Source organism: Elgaria multicarinata, chromosome 9, assembly GCF_023053635.1.
Source record: "Elgaria multicarinata webbii isolate HBS135686 ecotype San Diego chromosome 9, rElgMul1.1.pri, whole genome shotgun sequence".
Lineage (NCBI taxonomy): Eukaryota > Metazoa > Chordata > Lepidosauria > Squamata > Anguidae > Elgaria > Elgaria multicarinata.
Genome location: NC_086179.1, coordinates 84,021,356 through 84,040,912, shown reverse-complemented (window position 1 = coordinate 84,040,912; position 19,557 = coordinate 84,021,356). Strand labels below are relative to the sequence as shown.

General features: G+C 38.9%; 1 protein-coding gene across 2 annotated transcripts in view; it reads left to right on the top strand.

Moving 5' to 3' along the window:
- Positions 1-19,557, top strand: part of CACNA2D1 (calcium voltage-gated channel auxiliary subunit alpha2delta 1) — a 488,318-nt gene that overhangs the window by 423,137 nt on the left and 45,624 nt on the right. Inside the window, exons 19-22 of one of the 2 annotated variants that reach the window (XM_063134221.1) lie at positions 6,768-6,818; positions 11,745-11,816; positions 13,726-13,797; positions 17,103-17,164. In XM_063134221.1, coding sequence (XP_062990291.1) covers positions 6,768-6,818; positions 11,745-11,816; positions 13,726-13,797; positions 17,103-17,164 — 257 coding nt within the window. The remainder of the gene's footprint in view (positions 1-6,767; positions 6,819-11,744; positions 11,817-13,725; positions 13,798-17,102; positions 17,165-19,557) is intronic. The other variant, XM_063134222.1, reaches the window with a different exon arrangement.

The window sequence follows — 19,557 nt, the reverse complement described above, 5'->3', positions numbered from 1 at the left end:
GACAATTAAACAACCCATGCGTTATCAACCTGGTATGTCCATTACCTGGAGATCTGGCCCTTTTTAGGCCAGGCAGATTCAGCTTTTGCGAGCCAAGCTAGAGATTTGTTCCAGGATTTGTTTGTTTGTTTGTTTGACATAAAAAGCAATTTGCACAAATTTTGGCCATCATTTGAGCAAATTATGCAAATTACAGTCACAATCTGTGCAAATCACAGCTGCATTTTGAGCATGATTTGCACATATTACAACCATTTTTTAAAAAAAATTGTGCAAATTATGACCCCCAACCAGCGCAAATTGCTTTACGCAAATAATTTTTAAAAACCCAGAAATCCATGAGCTGACCTGACTCAATGCAGGGCAGTTGTGGAAAACTTGCCGAAGTCTGGGAGCTTCATTGCCCCGGACGTATTCCTCCAACATTTGTAGTGTTAACTGTGAGTTGTGTGTGAGAGGTCGGGAGTGAAGAAACATGTTGACACGTCTGTCCCCCCCATTCCTCCATTGTTTGCTGTGACGTGCAGAGTTGGAACACTGGGTTGTTGAAAGAGAAACAACCTGGAGTTTTACCCTAAGAACAAACCATGGGTGAAAACTCTACACTTGATCTTAGCTAAAAGGTTGTTCTCAACAACCCAGAGTTCTGGGTGCCGCAGAGTGGAAGTAGGCGAGTGGTCGGGAGCCAGCAAGCCTGTTTGCTCCCACATACTTACAAACAATCCTTTGGTTTGTTAACTCTTGGTTGTTTAATTTTATGAACTGGGTCGATATTTCTTTATCTATTTGAGAAACATGCATGAATTTTATTTCCACAATTCCATTTATACAGAACGGTTACTGGACTATTATTTGTGTCTGGTAGCTGAACTGAAATACTGTTTCTGAGGAGATATTATTTTTTTCTTCTACTTAGTTTATTCTATACATTTTCTAAATTATCTAAAGGCATTTTTTCAATATTTCCCCCACACACAGAATTTCTGTTTTGGCATTCACATTAATATCTCTCATATTAATGTTTTTAATATGACACATCATTGTGTAATATTATGCCACATGACACATGTTTCTACAATTTATTTTGTAACTTTCCCCTGAATTTGCGCAATTTATCTACGGTTTTATGTCAGCATCTTGATATTATTTCTCCCTTTCTTATTTCTTTAGAGGCACAATGTTTTCATCTTCTTCCCTTTTATAATTTTGTTCGCTCTCCTTTTTTATGTTTTATACACTGTTTCTGCCTTCCTTATGCACTGCTCCTTCTCTTATAAAACATTGCTGCTATATTTCCCTCACAGTCTCAAAAATGGTCTTTGAGAGAATGGAGCATTGCAGGCCGAAACAAAGTCTTCAACAGCTCTAAGTAGTTAGCAGCAATTTTCATACCAACTGTCACTATAAGCATTTCCCAACTGCTAATTCCACAACATTTTACTTTTGACAGTCAGGCTGTTGTTGTTTTCTTGCTTTTAAAAAATGGTTTCTAATTTTGTGTTCCTACAGAAAGGCTATCCATACAAAGGTGGACTGTGGGGAGAATGTTATTTCTTCTCTTTTTTTAAATTGCAAATTAATATTTTTCTACATGCATGCTAAGTCCTCAAGTATCTGCAAGTGACCCCTTTTCACTTTGCTACTGGTTGACGCAAGGCTTCCAAGTTTGCTGTTAGAGAGAATAAGTGGCGACCCACAATAAAATGTTTCAGTGGCCCCATTCAGAAGACACCTTAAACCATGGCTTTAACAACAGTGGTTAAGCCAGAAAGCCAGGCCATGTTCAGAAAACACTTTAAACCATGGCTTTAACCACAGTGAATAAAGCAAAAAGCCTTATTCACCATGGTTAAAGCTATGGTTTAAGGTGTCTTCTAAACACGGCCTGGCTTTCTGGCTTAACCACCATGGTTAAAGCCATGGTTTAAGGTGTCTTCTGAATGGGCCCAATGTATCTACAAGCCCTGATAGGAATCTTTTATTTGAGGACTCCAGCCAGCCTAGAAAAGCTGCTTTGTAATGTTGTTCAAGGTTTTCAATGATATGGGGAAGAAGGCTTCAGGTTGTGAGGGGAAGGGGCACTTTATATTTCTTTCCCACTCTCCTGAAACCCTCCTCTGCTGGGCTATGTAATACTGAAATGCTCAAGTTCCGGACTGGCAGACAGACCCAAACTTGAGTACTTTGTGGTAAAATTGGAGAAGAGGAGCAAAGAAGTTTCCTGAAGGGAAAAAAATGCCATTTTCCTTCCCTCCCTCCTGAAATTTTCCTCCTAGCTCATCCATTTGACATAATGCCTTCATTTTGCTTTCTTATTTTTCATTAACTTTTCTTTGTTTTTCTTTTTTAAAATTGAACCTATTTAACCTAATTATACAGCAAGTTAAAGCAACCTGCTTTAGGCAGCACCATGAGAGACTTGGGGGAATATAAGAAGGCTGGAATTGGTGTCTGAATGGTGCACTCAGACTTTATATATAGTAGACTCTAGTAACTATAGTGTGGATCCTAGCTAGTGAGTGGGGGACAGAGTCCATTTGGGTTCTTCTCCAGACAGCAGAATGTCTTGGGCTGGCATGGAAAACTAATATGCTTTTGCATAACTTAAAGTTCCTCAGTATGCAGAAACTATCACTTAGTTTTGGGTGGTCCCAGTTTGCTTCCAATCTGATAGGCATGAAACCAAACCACCCATGTTTAGTATTTGAGGGAATACGAATGCTGGTGATTGTTTCAGTTGAATGGATAGAATAATTAAATTTGCAGTGAAATGTAAGTTAATTCCTTAGTGGTGAATTCTTCTTTTTTAAAGAACGAAAAATAATTGCACAAGTGACACGTCATTAATGAATGACCATTATTGAATTAGTGATACATGATGAATATTTTTTTTTCTAATTGCACCTGCCTTGCAGTTTATTGCTGCAGCTCACGGCAAGCGTATTCTGAGGATGATTGAATTGTTTTTGTTGGTAGCAATCATACCTGTCATTCAAGTCCCATCACCAAGGCCACCCAGCACCTCTTATATTCCATAGCTGGACCTGCTGTGCTGTAAGATTACATCTGAAGCTGATGTAAATCCATCTGCTACTTTCCTGGTGCTAGTGACAATGACTGAATCTGACCCCTTCTTTGCTGTAAACAAAATAAGGGCAGGCACCCAAATCCCAAACATCTTTACTTGGCATTCATTTCTTAAGTGAAAATATGTATAATTTCCAGATTGATACACACCTAATCTTAAATTAGGTTGTACCAAGTCTAACTTCTTCTTCTTATTAATTACATTTATATGTTGCCCCATAGCCGAAGCTCTCTGGGCGGTTTACAAAAGCCAAAAAGCGTGAACATTAAAAAGAAATATACAAAATTTAAAACCATAAAAAGCATAAAATACAAACAGAAATAGACAACATCCAAAACTTAGTTCCCATTCACTTCAATGGGACTACTCTAACTAGGGCTAACATTGGATACAACTCTTTAAGATTAAGTGTAAGTTTAATTATTTCCATAGTACCTGCAGCCAGATCTCTTAATCAGTAGTTCACCACCTTGGGTCCCCAGATGTTGCTGAGCTATAGTGCCCATCATTTTGACCATTGGCCATGCTGGGTCAAATGGAAGTTGTAGGTCAACAATAAATGAGGCTCACAGTTGGGAAACTCTGCAATACTTTTCAGCTGGGTCGGCCAAAGTAACTAAAATAGCATCCTGCATTTATCAAGCAGAGCAACTTTGTCCTGCTCTCTGCATGTCCATTGCACAGGGAGAGCAAGATGGCAGCACAGTTTTGTAACACAAATATAAAAAGTAGTGGCTCTGGGTAAGTGAAAGGACCTTGGCTGCAACATCAGCCAGCTGTCATCATGCAGTTAATCATGAAGTGGCAATATTTTGCAATATATTGGTCCTGTTTGGCAATACTTCGCAACTATTAGAAGAAGAATACTAGCCTGGTAAATAATTATTTGAGAAGTTACTCATGCTGGCCTCTTCTAGCCTGTGTAGCAGCTGTCCTCTTTGCAATTACTATGAAATATTACACAGCAGCCTACTTCCCTGCATTCTGACCTCAAAGGGCAAGTGAGAGTAGAATTGGGAGGAATGAACCTGAATTACACGCACAGCCACTTCAGCTATGTCCTGTGTCAAGACTTTTAATAATAAAGAGACCTGGGCTAATGCAGCATAGTGCTCCTGAGCCTCCTTGAGAGTGTCTCCATGGAGAGAACCAGCTTCACATGGGTGAGGTACAGCTTACTGCCATAGCATCGGTACAGCAAATATGGTTACTTATATCAAAGGAAGTCAGTAATAGTTGGGGAATGACTCCATTCTATAGTTTGAGGTATTAACGATGTTTCTTTCAAGAGTGGAAGATACTAGCCCCAATATAGTCTGCTGAATTACATTTTCCTTCAAAGATATCGAAGCATTCATTGTATTTGGATTTTCTAAAATAAAGGGCATTCTGAAATTGAGTGGTGGCTCTTTCAGAAAGTTCTTTTAAAAAAAGAATGAAAAGGAAACATCCCTTTTGTGTTGGGTACATAAGTGATAATATCTTTTTTGGTTTCTCACAGAATATTCAAACTGAATATTAAATATGGTTCTGAGTGTTTGTCATTATTGGGGTGCATGCAGTTCAGACTGATGAAAGAACTACCTTCTTAAGCCAAGGTACACTGCAAAGAAAGCTGTCCATCATCCTCTTCTTCTTCCTTTGACCTACCATTTTGATTTTAGTCAGTAACTCCAGTGTCATCTAACATACTAACTTACAACATCTTTATCTTCTCTGCCAGAAATGTGATTGTACATTCAAAGTAGTTACATTATTATTATTATTATTATTATTATTATTATTATTATTATTATTATTATATTTATTTATTTATATAGCACCATCAATGTACATGGTGCTGTACAGAGTAAAACAGTAAATAGCAAGGCCCTACATGTTTACATTTGAAAAGGTGAGGCTGTTCAAGATTGTTTTCTTCTGAGTGACTTCTGAATTCTTTTCTTTTTGAAAATCTCTTGCGCAAAACTGGTACAACATGAAGATCCTGTGATTTACAGGCCCTTATAGGGCTATCATTTGTTCCCAAATCAACAATTCCCTTTTGTGCCCAGCTGGAACTCTGATAATTTTTTTTTAAATGACCCCACTGATTCTACATGTACAATTAGTAAAACAGTGCAGTACAACTTCTGGATTACTTAGATTCAAAGTAAGGTATGCTTACTGAAAAGCAAGTCCCATTGACTTGTACTTCGACTCAATTTAGTATAGATTGTCTTGTGACACTAGTTTCCTTAAAATGTAATGAGAATAAAGCCCTAATACTAAAACCATTGATAAGCCTTACTGAAAGCAGTGTAGTTTATGTCCATGAAATGGCTGTAGTCTACAAAACTCTGGTACTTAATCCAGGTTTGTGGATTAGACTCTCTAATGCTTATAATCACCTGGTTTGATATACAAAGTTGTCTAACTCAGAATGATTGGTTATATGGTGAATTGAGTGCCGTTTCTCTTTGAGGTTATTCTCCAGTTTGGAATGTTAACATGGTTGGTATTCAGCAGATTGATGACAAAAACCAGTCATTTTATAAGTGCAGACACAGATCCATACAAAATAAGTTGACCTCTTCAATGAAGCTCTGGTTGATTGTGATGAAGGGGTGTGAATTTTTAAAATGGGAATACAAACCAATACAGTGCTGCACGAAGAAATAAAATGGAGGAGGGGGGATTTCCAAGCCATGGTGTTGCTGCATCTGTGTTAGCGGCGAAGTCAAACCCATCAAAAAAATTCCACGGGGCCTTGCAGCAATGCACGTGTAATCAGTGCCATCTTCACACATGTACTTTCATGACAATCTGAGATAAAACTCTTGGAAAGTAGATGAGTTTTTTTTATCTTGGTGACCAGAGGGAAAACACACACACACAACACCTAACTGCACACGTGGGTCCCCATCTAGCTAGGAATATGTGCATGGGAATTTCCTTCCATGCAGGTAGTGCTCCTATCTGGGTTGGGGAACCAAGGCCTTAGCTAGATCTAAGGTTTATCCCGGGGTTGTCCCTGCCTGCTCCCGGGATCCCCTGTGTGTCATTTACATGAACAGGGATGACCCTGGGACGATCCCAGGATAAACCTTAGGTCTAGCTAAGGCCCAAGATGTGTTCTTTAAAAAAATGCTTATTTTAAACACTCTAGTTAAATGATTTTCTTTCCCTGCCACCACGCACCTAAAATAGCATAGGATGTGGGGTAATTCACATGTGGTTGCCCAATTGCACAGGTAGCTCCTCCATAGCTCTAAGCCAGAGGCTGCCCAGTAACCATCTGAACTAGGTCTGTGTGATTTGTACTTCACAGTTCATTATCTGAAGAAAAGATTTCAGTAGAACACAAGAAGCTTCCAGTTAATTACAATTCAAGCAGATGTACCGGCAGGAGTCTCATTTTACTTCATTCCTTTCTTGTGTTTGCATTTTCCGACTGCTTGTCCACCATTGCTGACAAAGAACATACAACTATGAAACTGCCTTTGCTGTAGTTGTATACATTTCAGTGGTATTTTCTCTCCTGAGTACATTTGTTTAGGATTGAAGTGTATATTAGAAGGGTTATGCTCCTTGTCAAGAGCCCCTAGGAGTATAATCCACTTTTACATTATAATCGTAGGCCTAGAACGACTGTCATAATGGTGTGAAAATTTGAATCAATGCTGTTTTGTTGCTTTAGCGCATTGGTGTGGGCATACCCAAAACTAGAAAGAGGCGACCCCATGTCCAGGTAACTATGGATGGAGGTGACTGTTAGTGTGTTTAAAGATGCATAGAGCTGAAGCTGACATTAGAGAGCTTCTCTTTAGCTTCCTGGGAAAAACCTAACTAGACTGTTCACTGTATCAAACAGCTTCTAAAGCATGAAGCTTGCAAAATTAGTGTGGATGCTTATGGAAGATGTTGCTATTAATGGAGGATTACATTTGTGCTTTAGCCACAATTTTCAATTCCCCCCCGCCAAAGATGTTTCAAATCTGGGGAGGGAGAATATTCATTCCAGGTTTATTGTGTTGTAAACCTGATGTCCCCACACACTGGGCCTGTTCAGATTACACTTCAGGCTCTGTGCTTAGCAAAACTGAGGTTCTCTGGGGTTAGCGCTAACCACAAGCTGTGCTGTTGCACACAACACTTTAAGCCATGGTTAGAGCCGGCAGTGGTTAGTGAGTGAGCAGGGTTTAGCAAACTCATCCCACAAGACACCTTAAACCTTGCTGCTTAACCAAAAACCTTAACCAGCAGGGTTAATAATCTTCTGAACAGGCCCAATACCTGACAGACTTCTTGTGGAGTCTCAAATGTTAGTAGCTTACAGTTTTCCATGTGCAAATCAGAAAATGGTGCATGTTGTTTAGTTTGAAGCAGTGTGTGTGTCATGAAAGCTGTAGTATGCACTGCTGAACAGGACTGTTTTTGCCCGCAAAATTCTTAACCAACAGGCACTGATGCTTGCTTCCAAATTCAGTCTGAAAAGATAGACGCTACATGTACACACAAACACAATATCACACACAGCGTTTACACAGATTACTACCCCACTCAATGAAGTTCAACAATTCCGTTTTTCTTTTGCCGCACTAGTTTTGCCATTCCTTCTGTCCTTCGTATTTACCTGACCAGCTAAAATAATATTCCCTTCCAACCCTCATCACAGCCATGTTGGAAGACAACCTGCATTCAATTTGCTTGGCTGCTTTTCTTTTAGTGGCGTACTTTAATTATTAGTTGCCCTCTTGCATGGCACCGTAACCTTACACAGTCATGTTTTAGGACTGCAGCTAATTGGATGAGTAGAAATGCAAATCATGTTGGACTGCTTTATAAAGGCATATCAGTAAAATGGGAAGGGAACAGTTAATGGAGTCTAAAGCCAGGCAACTGAAGCCTTCCTTCCATCCCACCTATGTTTTTGTTGGGACGAATGGTTAGGAGTCTTAAGTTATTTACTTGAGTGATATCAAACGTAACCAGGTGAATTATTTATTTGTCAGATTCCTGACTTGCCCTTCCACATTATTCCTGATAATCATTAAAGCTCAGAAATCGTACCAAAATCTATCATACCTAGATCAAATAAACAAAAATGTAAGTAATAATGTAGAAAGCAGAGTTTAACCTTACCTCCCTTGTGCCATAACATGTTTTGACAAATTGGGTGGTGAAAGTCAAGAGGCCATTAGGAAAGAAGGGATTGTATTGTATGTGAGCCCAAAGACACAATTCACCAGAACGTTCTCCTGTACAAGCCACATCTGAATGAATGGGACCTGATCTCAGATCACGGTAATCCATTGTTTTTTCATCCTTATCTCCTCTAATTATGATCATGATTTATTTCTATAGTGCTTAAACAGAACAAACATTTCATGAAAACGAACAAAATAATAAACTCCTGCCGTAAGGTTTTAGGCTAGGACTGTCTGAATAGAATAAACTTTATTTCATTATTTAGTGCTTAAACCACAATGACATCTATCTTAAAAGATGACATATAATGGGCTTGAATTAAGAGAACTTCCCAGTGGATTGTGATTTAAGCCTTAGCAAGACATTTCATTTTTATGGAAATGCCTTTTAAGGACCAGAATAAGATCTTAGACATTTATGCTACATTAATTTTCATGTATGTATTATTTATTCATTGTTTGCCTAAGGTTTCAGACTCCTTCACTGTGACTAAACCATCATTTTGTAATGTATTTATTTATTTATTTTTGTAATTATTGGGTTGGATCTAGACTTCGGGTGGAATCCTAAGCATGGTTAGACAGAAAAAAGTTCTACAGCTCTCAGCAGTACCCAGCCAACCATAACGGCTGGGGGACTTTTCTCTGTTTAAAAATGTACCGGAATGCACCCTTAGTCACTCTTATAGTAGATCCATTGAAATCAATGAGATCGCAGTTAGTCACAACTAACTTAAGTATGGTACTATTGATTTCCATGGGTCTATTCTAAGCAGAAAAGTACAGAATCCAACCTATTGATATTATATTATGGCTTCTTTATCATTTTATTTTCTTTTGTATCTTTGCTTTGTTTACTGGAATGGGACATGGACTGCAATGCTGCTTTTGCCACAGCAGCGCCCTCATGCATGCTGCCTGGGTTTGATCCAACTAATACCATCCCATTGCATGTAAGACATTTATTATTGAAATTTTATTTGTATTTATTTTATAACTCGATGTTGAATGAGTAATAAGCAATTGTTGCCTTTTTTTTTTGAAATTATGTTTGTCATTCACTTCATGTTTATCATTATTTTTCTCAAGTTGATTGATTCCAATGTCTAGGAGAAGAGGGTCTTTAGGGTGCAATCCTGTGCATGTTAAGTTTTTTTAAAAAGCCCTACAAATGTACTACAACTCCCAGCATGCTGGCAGGGGGATGCTGGGAATTGTAGGACATTTCTCTGTCTAAACATTCCTGGGGATTGTGCTCTTAATTTATTTGTCCAGATCAATAAAAAAATAGCAATTTTAAGTGCATAAAATGATACAGATGAGTAATCTGTATTTATCCAATCTATTTTTTTTAAATGTCTTCATTTTTTGGTCTTTTCTCTTTTGTATTGTGAATTTAACAGAACAAAAAAAAATCACAAAAAAACAAAACAAAGAAACATTACAAACATAGGAACGCCACCCTGAGATCTTAGTGATACAGGGCGGGATATAAATATTTTTAAATAAAAATAAATAAATAAATAAATAAAAGGAATGTCATCATTTTTTTTTATCAGATATACCATTCATCAAAAAAGGAGAGAGTTATGCATAGGTTTCTAATTTCTTCAAAGTTGGAATATTTCCTTTCCTTTATTTTCCTTTTTAAAAGAAGAAGAAGAAGAAGTAAGTCTTTAAAAGGACAAAGAAATGATGACACTTTCCAGTGCTTTATGAATCTGTTCCAGAGGGAAATAACTGGTCAGATTTGTTAAGGTACCTTCTGTCAGGCCCTAACAGTTGCTGAGCCCCAGGGTTGTTGCATGCTTTCAATGCACATATTCTAATAATGTCACTGTGTCTCAAGCCCCGTTTGCATGTTTGGCTCAGACATTGTAATCAGTGCCTGAGTAGGGATGTCACGCGCCACATGTAGACTGAGGGGAAGGATCTCACAATCATCACATCGTGAGATCATCCACCTCCACCCCCCTCGTCTAGCCATGCCCTAACACAAATTTCATATCTACATTTCTTTTCTTTTACATTTGTCCAACTCTGACAATTTTGGATAGGCAACACGGAGTAAAACAGTATAAAACCTACATACACACCCACAAAACAGTTGTAGTAAACTCACTCACTTCCAGATATTTATTTATTTATTTATTTATTTATTTATTTCAATTCTATACCGCCCAATAGCTGAAGCTCTCTGGGCGGTTTAAAAATGGTCTATATAATGAATGATGCTTATGCTTTGGAGACTCTCCAGACTAATATAGTTCCATAATTGTAGGAAACCTATAAAGAATGGTTCTCTATAAACTCTGTTATGCAGAACATGGCTGATGGATGAACAGCTATTAATCTTGGAAACCAGACTCCCTGAGATAAACTGTAGCCCCTTGAAAAAGGGGTTTGTGGATTTCTATTTTCCTATCCCTTCCGTAAATGGTTATTCCACGGCCCTCTCTTTATACAGTGATTTTTGTTGATGTTACACACTTTCTTCCCCTGTATGTCACTGCTGAGAGAGAGTGATCTGACCTTAGTCTTGTCTGCATTCCATCCTCTTCATAGACACTGGTTAGGACAGAGGTGAGAAGGGAATTCCCTGCACATAAAGGTTCCAAGCCATTTATGGCTTTATTGGCCACATAAAGGTTTAATAGGAACATCCATAAAGGAGGTAGGACTCCATGAACTAGGAGTCCCATTTATTCATGGCAATCCAACCCAAAAGGAGAATAGGAACTGGCAGAATCTAAGCCACTAAAAGGAAGCTCTATTAGACTATATTATTATAGTCTGGCCTTGTGGTAATGAGGGGGGCCTGGTTATTTTTGGAATCTGCAAGAAAGGCAGAGTTATTTGCAAATGTATCTGTCTAACTTAAGATTGGGTTCGCTTTTAACCTAAGATGACTTAATTTTCCCTTTATCTACATTGTCCATTCCTCTTTTGATTCCTCCCTTTATCCACCCTAATCTTCTTACTGCAAAATCAAGTGATTTAATTCCTTTGTACAACATTTGTAGTCTCTGTTTCTCCTCTCTGGAGACTAGCTGTGAAAAGTCATTTGCTTTTCTTCCTGTCTCTCTTCCTAGGGAGTGTCTGTGATGCCGTGTCTTCTTTTTTATCTGCAATTTCTGTCCATATAATTTGTCAAATACTTTAGATCAGAGAAAGAGCCTCCATATATTCCCAGAAAACGTAACCAACTTCTTAACTTCTAGCGCAAAATAATTATCTCTTCTCCAATGATCTCTGTCTCTCTTTCTTTATCATTGTGTTTAAATGGATAGAGTACATTTTATTATAGTTGTACTGATTAAAAATTAGAGAGGTAAGTCATTCCTGCTTTATGAGTCTCAATAGTTTCAAGACTGCATTTGAACAATTTTCAGCAATTTTATCCATCCTGAATGATACACAGCATGAAATAAGTTTATTATTTGCTGCTTTGACACCTTCTTCTTCAGAATCCCAAATCTCAGGAGCCAGTGACTCTGGATTTTCTGGATGCGGAGCTGGAAAATGATATTAAAGTTGAGGTAAATTGCAATGATAAATCATTATTTCATTGTACCTTGAGTGATTGGTTTAGGATGATTAGGAAAGCTATTTGTTTCCTGGAACAAACAAAAATCTAACCAGCTGGCTTTGAGTTGAGAAGTTCGCTGGATCTAGTTGCAATAGCACCACAGTCGATGCTCCCTGGCCTCATACTGACCAAGGAGTGGACAACATGGCAAGCCTACCATACAGAAGGGGCTGTTAAAATTAAGTTATGATGAAGGAATCAAGCAAATTACTGAAAACTGCTCCGGTTTAAAAGGGGATGCCCTTGTCTTAGCAGGTGGTCATTCCTTAGACTTCTCAGAGAAAGAGCTGGCCCTGTTATAATCCCAGGAGCAAAATATTCTGATTCTGTTTTTAAAATTGTATCCTGCTTTTCTTTATACATTAATTTGAAGGCATGTACAAGTGTTTGAAACATAGATGCATGTCAATAAAAGCAAAATCAATTTATTATTTTTTTTTTAAAAAGAAACTATAATGAAATTATTAGCAGGTAAAAGAGCATATTGAGAAGGCAAGAAGCTTGGGCAAATAAGGTGGGTTTTACGTGGCGTTTTTTAAAACCCACGTTGGTGCTAAGCAGGCCACCTTGGGTAGGGCATTCCATGATGTGGGTGCCAGAGCCCCCAACCTCCCAAAAAACCCATCTCAAAGATTCATATGAATTAGTGCATAGTCACAAATGAGATCTAGGAAATTATGTCAGGCAAACTGCTGATTTTAAGGGTAATCAACTGAATCCAGGGCCGGATCTACACTACTGCTTTAAAGCGCTTTAAAACAGTTTTGACAACTGTATATGGAGTGTGTCCTGGGCCCCAACAGTTGTCAAAACTGTTATAAAGCGCTTTAAAGCAGTAGTGTAGATCCTGCCCAGTTTTGATAGTTCTAGACTGCACTAGGTCCTAGGAATATTTCTTTATGTATTTGATGTATGCATTACATTTATATCACATCCTTCCATCATGGAACTCAAGGTGGGTACATGGCATTTCTAGGGGGTCTCACAGCCAGGCACTGACCAGACCTGCTTAGCTTCAGCAGTGTAGTGATGGCCACCAATCTGGATGGCTTTAAAAGGGGGTTGGAGGCAAAGGCTATCAATGGCTACTAGCCCTGATGGTTGTGTGCTATCTCCAGTATTCGAGGCAATAAGCCTGTGTGCACCAGTTGCTGGGGAACATTGGTGGGAGGGTGCTGTGGCACCATGTCCTGCTCGTTCATCCCTGGCCGATGGCTGGTTGGCCACTGTGTGAACAGAGTACTGGACTAGATGGACCCTTGGTCTGATCCAGCATGCCACTTCTTATGTTCTTATGTTCTCATGTACCTTCAGACTCTGCCCTGGGACCTGGGAATAAATCTTTCTAAGCCCTGTTACCATGTATCCTGTTACAGTTTTTGATCCATGGGAATTTCATCCATGCATTGTACCACTGAGCTACGGTCTCTGCCCTACAGTAATTAAGAGGCCTCTCAGTGGTACCATTGGGTTAAACTCAACATTGCACTGTCGGACGTACAGTAGCATGTTGGCTTCCTCCCTCTCTCCTCCCCTTCTGTTGCCCTCCAGGCAGCCTGAAAATCTTTTCTAGAGGGTTTTCCAGCCCCCTGAAGCAGAGCTGTATGGCGAGAGGGGAAATTGCCCCCCTCCCTGTCAGTGGAACTGTTTCCATCAGTAGAATTACAACATTGGCCACAACCCATTGAAAGGAATACATTATAGTGTTTAACGTTGCCTTGAGCGTGGCACTTGGGCAAACCATTAAAATGTTTCAATTTCTTATACAGTGTATGAAATGAGCAGGGGTCTTATTCAAAATTAGTGAAGTTTATCGGATAGGTTGACATACTTTATTCTTGTAATTTTCTGGACTCTAGATTCGGAAAAAAATGATAGATGGAGAAGGTGGGGATCGGACGTTTACAACGCTGGTCAAGTCTAAAGATGAGGTGAGATGATCAACATTTGCTTTCCAAAAAAAGGAGAGACTTAATGTCTGTTATAAGGCATTTGATGCATTTGATGCATGATGGTGCCTGTTCATAGAGCTTTTCTACACTCATCTGTTAATCTGCAGAGTTGAGTTCCGAGCAGTAAATGAGAAGTGTTGCCCTACCTGCTTTTCAGCTACATAACCTATAGGTGGCACTGCGGTATAATGGAATAGCACAAATACACAAGAGGAAACCGTGCTTTCTTTTGCTTTCACAATTAAATGCCGCATTTTCCCTGCTCTAAAAAAATAATAATCATTGAAAATGCTGGTTAGACACAGAAGCAAAACTGGAGGGTTACATCGTCCAAACAACCCATAAACAACCATGAGTAGGGAATGACGAATGCACGATAAATGCCTTGTGTAAAAAAGCGCATAGTCTTTAAATCTGAATCTGTAGTAGGAGAGAAGCTAAAAGCTAGGAATGTGAGGCTAGAGTTTGATGCTGGAATCCGTTATTTGCTCATGGAACAGCACAGATTTAACCCCTCACCTCAGATTAGCAGAGGGACATTTCCTCTCCTCAGATCTATTCCCTCTTGTGACCGTGTGTACCGATTCCACAGACTGTAGAAATTCAATGTCTGGAACAGGGGAAGTTTTTCATTGTGGAGTATAGTTTTGGACCTGGTGCAATTCCCCTGCCCCCACACAAATACATAAATGTATTCGTTTTTAAGTAATACAGGAACCATGCTGTCAGAACTTGATGAATACCCCAAAATGGTTCCTATGTTTGGAGGTAGATTGCAAATAGAATATAGGTTTTTATTCAGCCATCAAAACAAGCCATATTTAAAACATCACATTGTTGCAAAATATTTCTTAGTATGTTTATGCCTTGCTCTCCAGAGGCAAGAGTTCAGAGAAGAGTGTCAGAAAAATTATAGAAGTCTTAAAAATCAGAATTTTGTTAATGTTATTGTTTAAATTGCACATAGATAGAACTAAGACACCTGTTGTTGTAAGTTTGAACATTATTAGCAACTCTGCAATGCAGCAGCTGTATGGGTTTTATCACAGTCATTCCTATAAATCTTTGTCTCTGAGTATAACATTGTAATATGCTACAGCTGGCAAGGTGTTATAGTTTTAAATGATGAAAACTGAATAGCCCTGCTCCATTGGGATGTATTAACTATGATTAAATCTCAACAGGGTATCAGGGGATTTTCTAAAAAAAATCGTCATGTAGCCCCTTCGTTCATTCATTTATTCATTCATTCTATAATTATGTGAATTGAAATTTTCTGATTAAACTTACACTCCAGCAACGACTTACATTTATGATTTAGTTGATGCTTGCTAGCTGTGAAAATAGAGGTAGCCAGAAATGAAGAAATCTAAACACCTATTTTGCCACTGTCAACCTTAAAATTTGGGTCCTGGTGCCTAGCACCTAGGGACAGGTGAATGAGCCATGTTCAAGATCACCAAGATTCTCCTTACATCTTCTTGCCTGTCATTTCATGCCCGATTCTCATTTTCATTGGCGATCAGTGCTCCCTCTGCACGAACAGGCAATTTGCGCAAATTGAGCAGCGATTTCAGATATTGATGCACGTCTCCTGTAATTTGCACAATGTTCTCCATAAACTAAAGCAGGGCTGATTCAGTCAACTGGAAAAAAAAATGACACAAATTAAGAAGTTAATGCGAATACATCTGAGCTTCAGGAGCGAGATGAACGTTAGCATACGTTCGATAATTTATGGATATATTGCCTTGAAGGAAACGCTCACAGCATGACACACTATAATCCCTTGAAGGATGGGTCTGCCCACTTCATTCCCCTGGTGGGTGGATTCCCCACAGCAGGTGAAGGAGGGCAGAAACATACAGTAACTCTGTTCCCTCCTGACTTCAAATTTTATGGACTGCAAAGCTATGAGCTGATTGGGGATGTCTGCAGTCTAGTGACTGAAGGCAGTACTGCAGGCTTCAAACACACAGACATGTTTCAATTAATTAGTGTATGCATATATGTATTTAAAAACAAATGAGACCAAAGTGCACATTCCTAAGTATGCATGCCAAGTTTCAGGCATGTATTTTTCATGGTCTTGGTGCTATGGTGCTGTCGTGCTGATAGACTGACAGAGTTCCTGTTTTATTATGAGAGAGAGAAAGATGATAATAAAGTACTTTTTGAATGTGAAAAGTACTTTTCCTTCAAGTAACCACATGGGTCTAGCAATGGGGGTGGGCTCCTGAAGGAATCCGGCTGGTTCCCAAGTTTGTGGAGGGATGCACCAGTTGTAGTTTACATCAGTGAATGGAAGGAAGTTCACAAAAGAGAACTTGATAGTGGTTTTTGTGAATAGGAAACAGCATTGGAAAAACTCATGGGAAAAACCATGAGTTTTCTTAGAGGTCTGGATGGGATAAATTAAATGAGGATGTTTTTTCTTTGACATTTAACCAACCTTAAAGTCTACAGCTAACTAATCTAAGCTGCAAACCTGTACTCTACTGGGTGTAAGTCCCATTGAACTCAGTGGGACTTATGTTTGAGTAGACATTTATAGGATTGCACGGTTGGTAATAAAGTGGCAGAGATTTTCTATTCACATTCTGGAGGGACCCCAGGTGCTGTATCTGACATTGGAATTATACTGGCCTTGATTTCCAGTTGACTTCTGCTCAATTAATGCATAGTTATGTCAGCTCTGTTCATTTGAATAGAGAAGCATAAGCAATTAACTATTTTCTCCTTACCTCATTACCAGAATTGTTCCTTGAAACTTTTTCTTAAGATGGGATCGGCTGCGTGCATGCTCATAAATGTACTTCTATGATATCATATATGCAGTAGTTGTAAGGTGTGTACAGGAAAAATATTAAGGATGTGTTGTTGGTGTCATTTTATTTCTCTACAGAGGGTAACTAATTGCTAAAAAGGAAGCAAAAAAAAAAAAGAACATAACACTTGCAGTCTCGAAAGGATTAGATTAAATTTATAGTTCGCCAAACCTGACACCATCCTCCAGTAATTTTTTTATCATCCGGTCTTAAAAGAGTATAAATGACTGTTACACATGTTCTAAATTTCCAAATTACCTTTCATAATAAAAAAGAACTGTCGCTCTTATTCTAAAGGGGGAAATTAATGAAACTTGTTGATTTGTCATGCAATTAATTATGATAGAATATTTGTTATGGAATCTTGTGCAATTTTTTAACTCTTCTCTTTTTTTAAAAAAAAGAAGCTTTCCTGAGATCTTTGAGAAAATGACTGTCTTGCTCAATATTTTGTAGCGCTACATTGACAAAGGAAACAGAACATACACATGGACACCTGTGAATGGTACTGATTACAGGTAATGAAGTATGGTTTGAAAAAAGTTTTAGCTCTCACAAACAGCAAAAATATTCTTGTTTCTTAACCAAGTACATTTCTTTATATTTATTTATTATTCAGATTTATATACCACTTTCCATAACAGTATCAAAGCAGTGAACAGAATACATTTTATAAAATAGATAAATATAACAATCAAAACAGCACAATGCCATTAACCGGCCATTAAACAGCACACACAACTGTGTGCTACAAACCGTAGCTGGTTGGGTCACACTTCATGGAAAGCCTCTGTGAAGAGATGAATTTCAAGAAGACGTCTCTGAGTGTCAGAACTGTGGGGAGCTGTCTAATATCAATTGGGAAAGCTTTTGTGAGCTTCCATTAATTGTGAATTTCCAGTGAATAGCCAAGGACACGCTATATTGAGGACCACCTTCTGCTATATGCACCTGCCTGTTTGCTGTAGTTGTCATCTGAGGCCTTGCTCTATGTGTCTCTACCTTCAGTGGATAGAATGATGACTACCAGAGCCTTATCTATGATTGTAGAGTCCTCAGGGACGTCCACGTAGTGCCTACTCCCTTTTTTGTCCAGTAAGGGTGAACACATTTCCCCCTTTCTGACTTTTATTGTTCCCCATCTTTGCTTTGTGCTCCTCCTTCTTAATTCCAACTTACCTAAGAACTTTTGTGTAATTAATTCTGGAATTGGAGCATGCTTAGTTTGCTGCTGTTTCAGTTCCTTCAGTTCATCTGCATCTTTTTCCTGCGGTATTTCCCTGATGAGCCCAAGAGCTCCTACACATTGATTGTAAAAAGTAACTGCGGGTGTGTCCATATGGATAGGGTGACCATACAGGACAGGGCTCCTGTATCTTTAACAGTTGTTTAGAATAGGGGATTTCAGCGGGTGTCATTTGCATGTATGCAGCACCTAGTGAAATTCCCTCTTCATCACAATGGTTAAAGCTTCAGAAGCTCTGCCCTCTTTTGTATCTGGTCAAGTCGGCAGGGCTCCTGTTGTGATGAAGAGGGAATTTCACCAGGTGCTGCATGCATAACAATGACACCTGCTGAAATTCTCTTTTCAATACTGCTGTTAAAGATACAGGAGCCCTGTCCTCCTTTCCATATGGTCACCCTATATGGATGGCTCCTAGTACTACAAGTCAAAAGGCTTTGTGTGCTATTCCATCTTTCCCTCCTCAGTGGATTTTTGGTGCTAAAAAAGAAGATGGAGGAAATTATGGGATAAGGCAGGAAGCTTACAAATGGAAAATGGCAACATCTAGACACCCACCCACCCATAAAAATCCATGAATGTGGCCAGACAATTGCACAACAAAAACATCTATTAGATGCACCCTGAGAGGTAGACACCTATAAAGCCATAATAAATATGATTTAAACTGATTTAAACTGATCATGAGAAAGAGATCAATAATCTGACATTATAGATTAGTTAAAAATGGTTGAGTTGTTGTTGTTAAATGGTCACCAGACTCCACCCATTGTCCAGGTATAATTGCTGATGTTTGATTTCGAAAATTAATGTAGCTGACCTTCAGGTTGAGCTTGGGAGGCTCCAATGGGAACAGAGTGAAAAGCAAAATCTTTGATATCACTCAAGTAAATAACTTAAGACTCCTAACCATTCATCCCAACAAAAACATAGGTGAGATGGAAGGAAGGCTTCAGTTGCCTGGCTTTAGACTCCATTAACTGTTCCCTTCCCATTTTACTGATATGCCTTTATAAAGCAGTCCAGCATGATTTGCATTTCTACTCATCCAATTAGCTGCAGTCCTAAAACATGACTGTGTAAGGTTACGGTGCCATGCAAGAGGGCAACTAATAATTAAAGTACGCCACTAAAAGAAAAGCAGCCAAGCAAATTGAATGCAGGTTGTCTTCCAACATGGCTGTGACAACATGGCAAAATCCTTCTGTTTGCTGTGTGGTTCTTCCTGAAATTATGGGGAGCTGAGCCTGTACTTGCTTTTTAGTGTAGGTTGAAGTTGCTGTGCGGGAGAGTGAATGGGAGAGCAGATTCTTCAGCTAGTGTTGCCAGGGTATTCTACCACCAGCACCACATATCCAGCACCACATACCCACATCATGAGCTCTATGAACTTGTATGCAGGAACATGAAGAGCTGGACTGAGCAAAACAACCCAGCTTCTTAGCGCACATGTATAGGTTATGCAGTTCAAGCATGCATAGCAAGTGAAATGTTGGTGCAGATCTTTTTTTCAAGGAGTATTTGCAACTATCCTATGTTAGCCATTTGAGTGGGGGGGGAGGACACGTGTCTCCAAAAAAGATGATTCTGTGTTGCATAAAATTTGCTTATTCTAATTTATATGTATAGCGGCACATTTAGAAATAATTATAATTTAAATAGAACTAC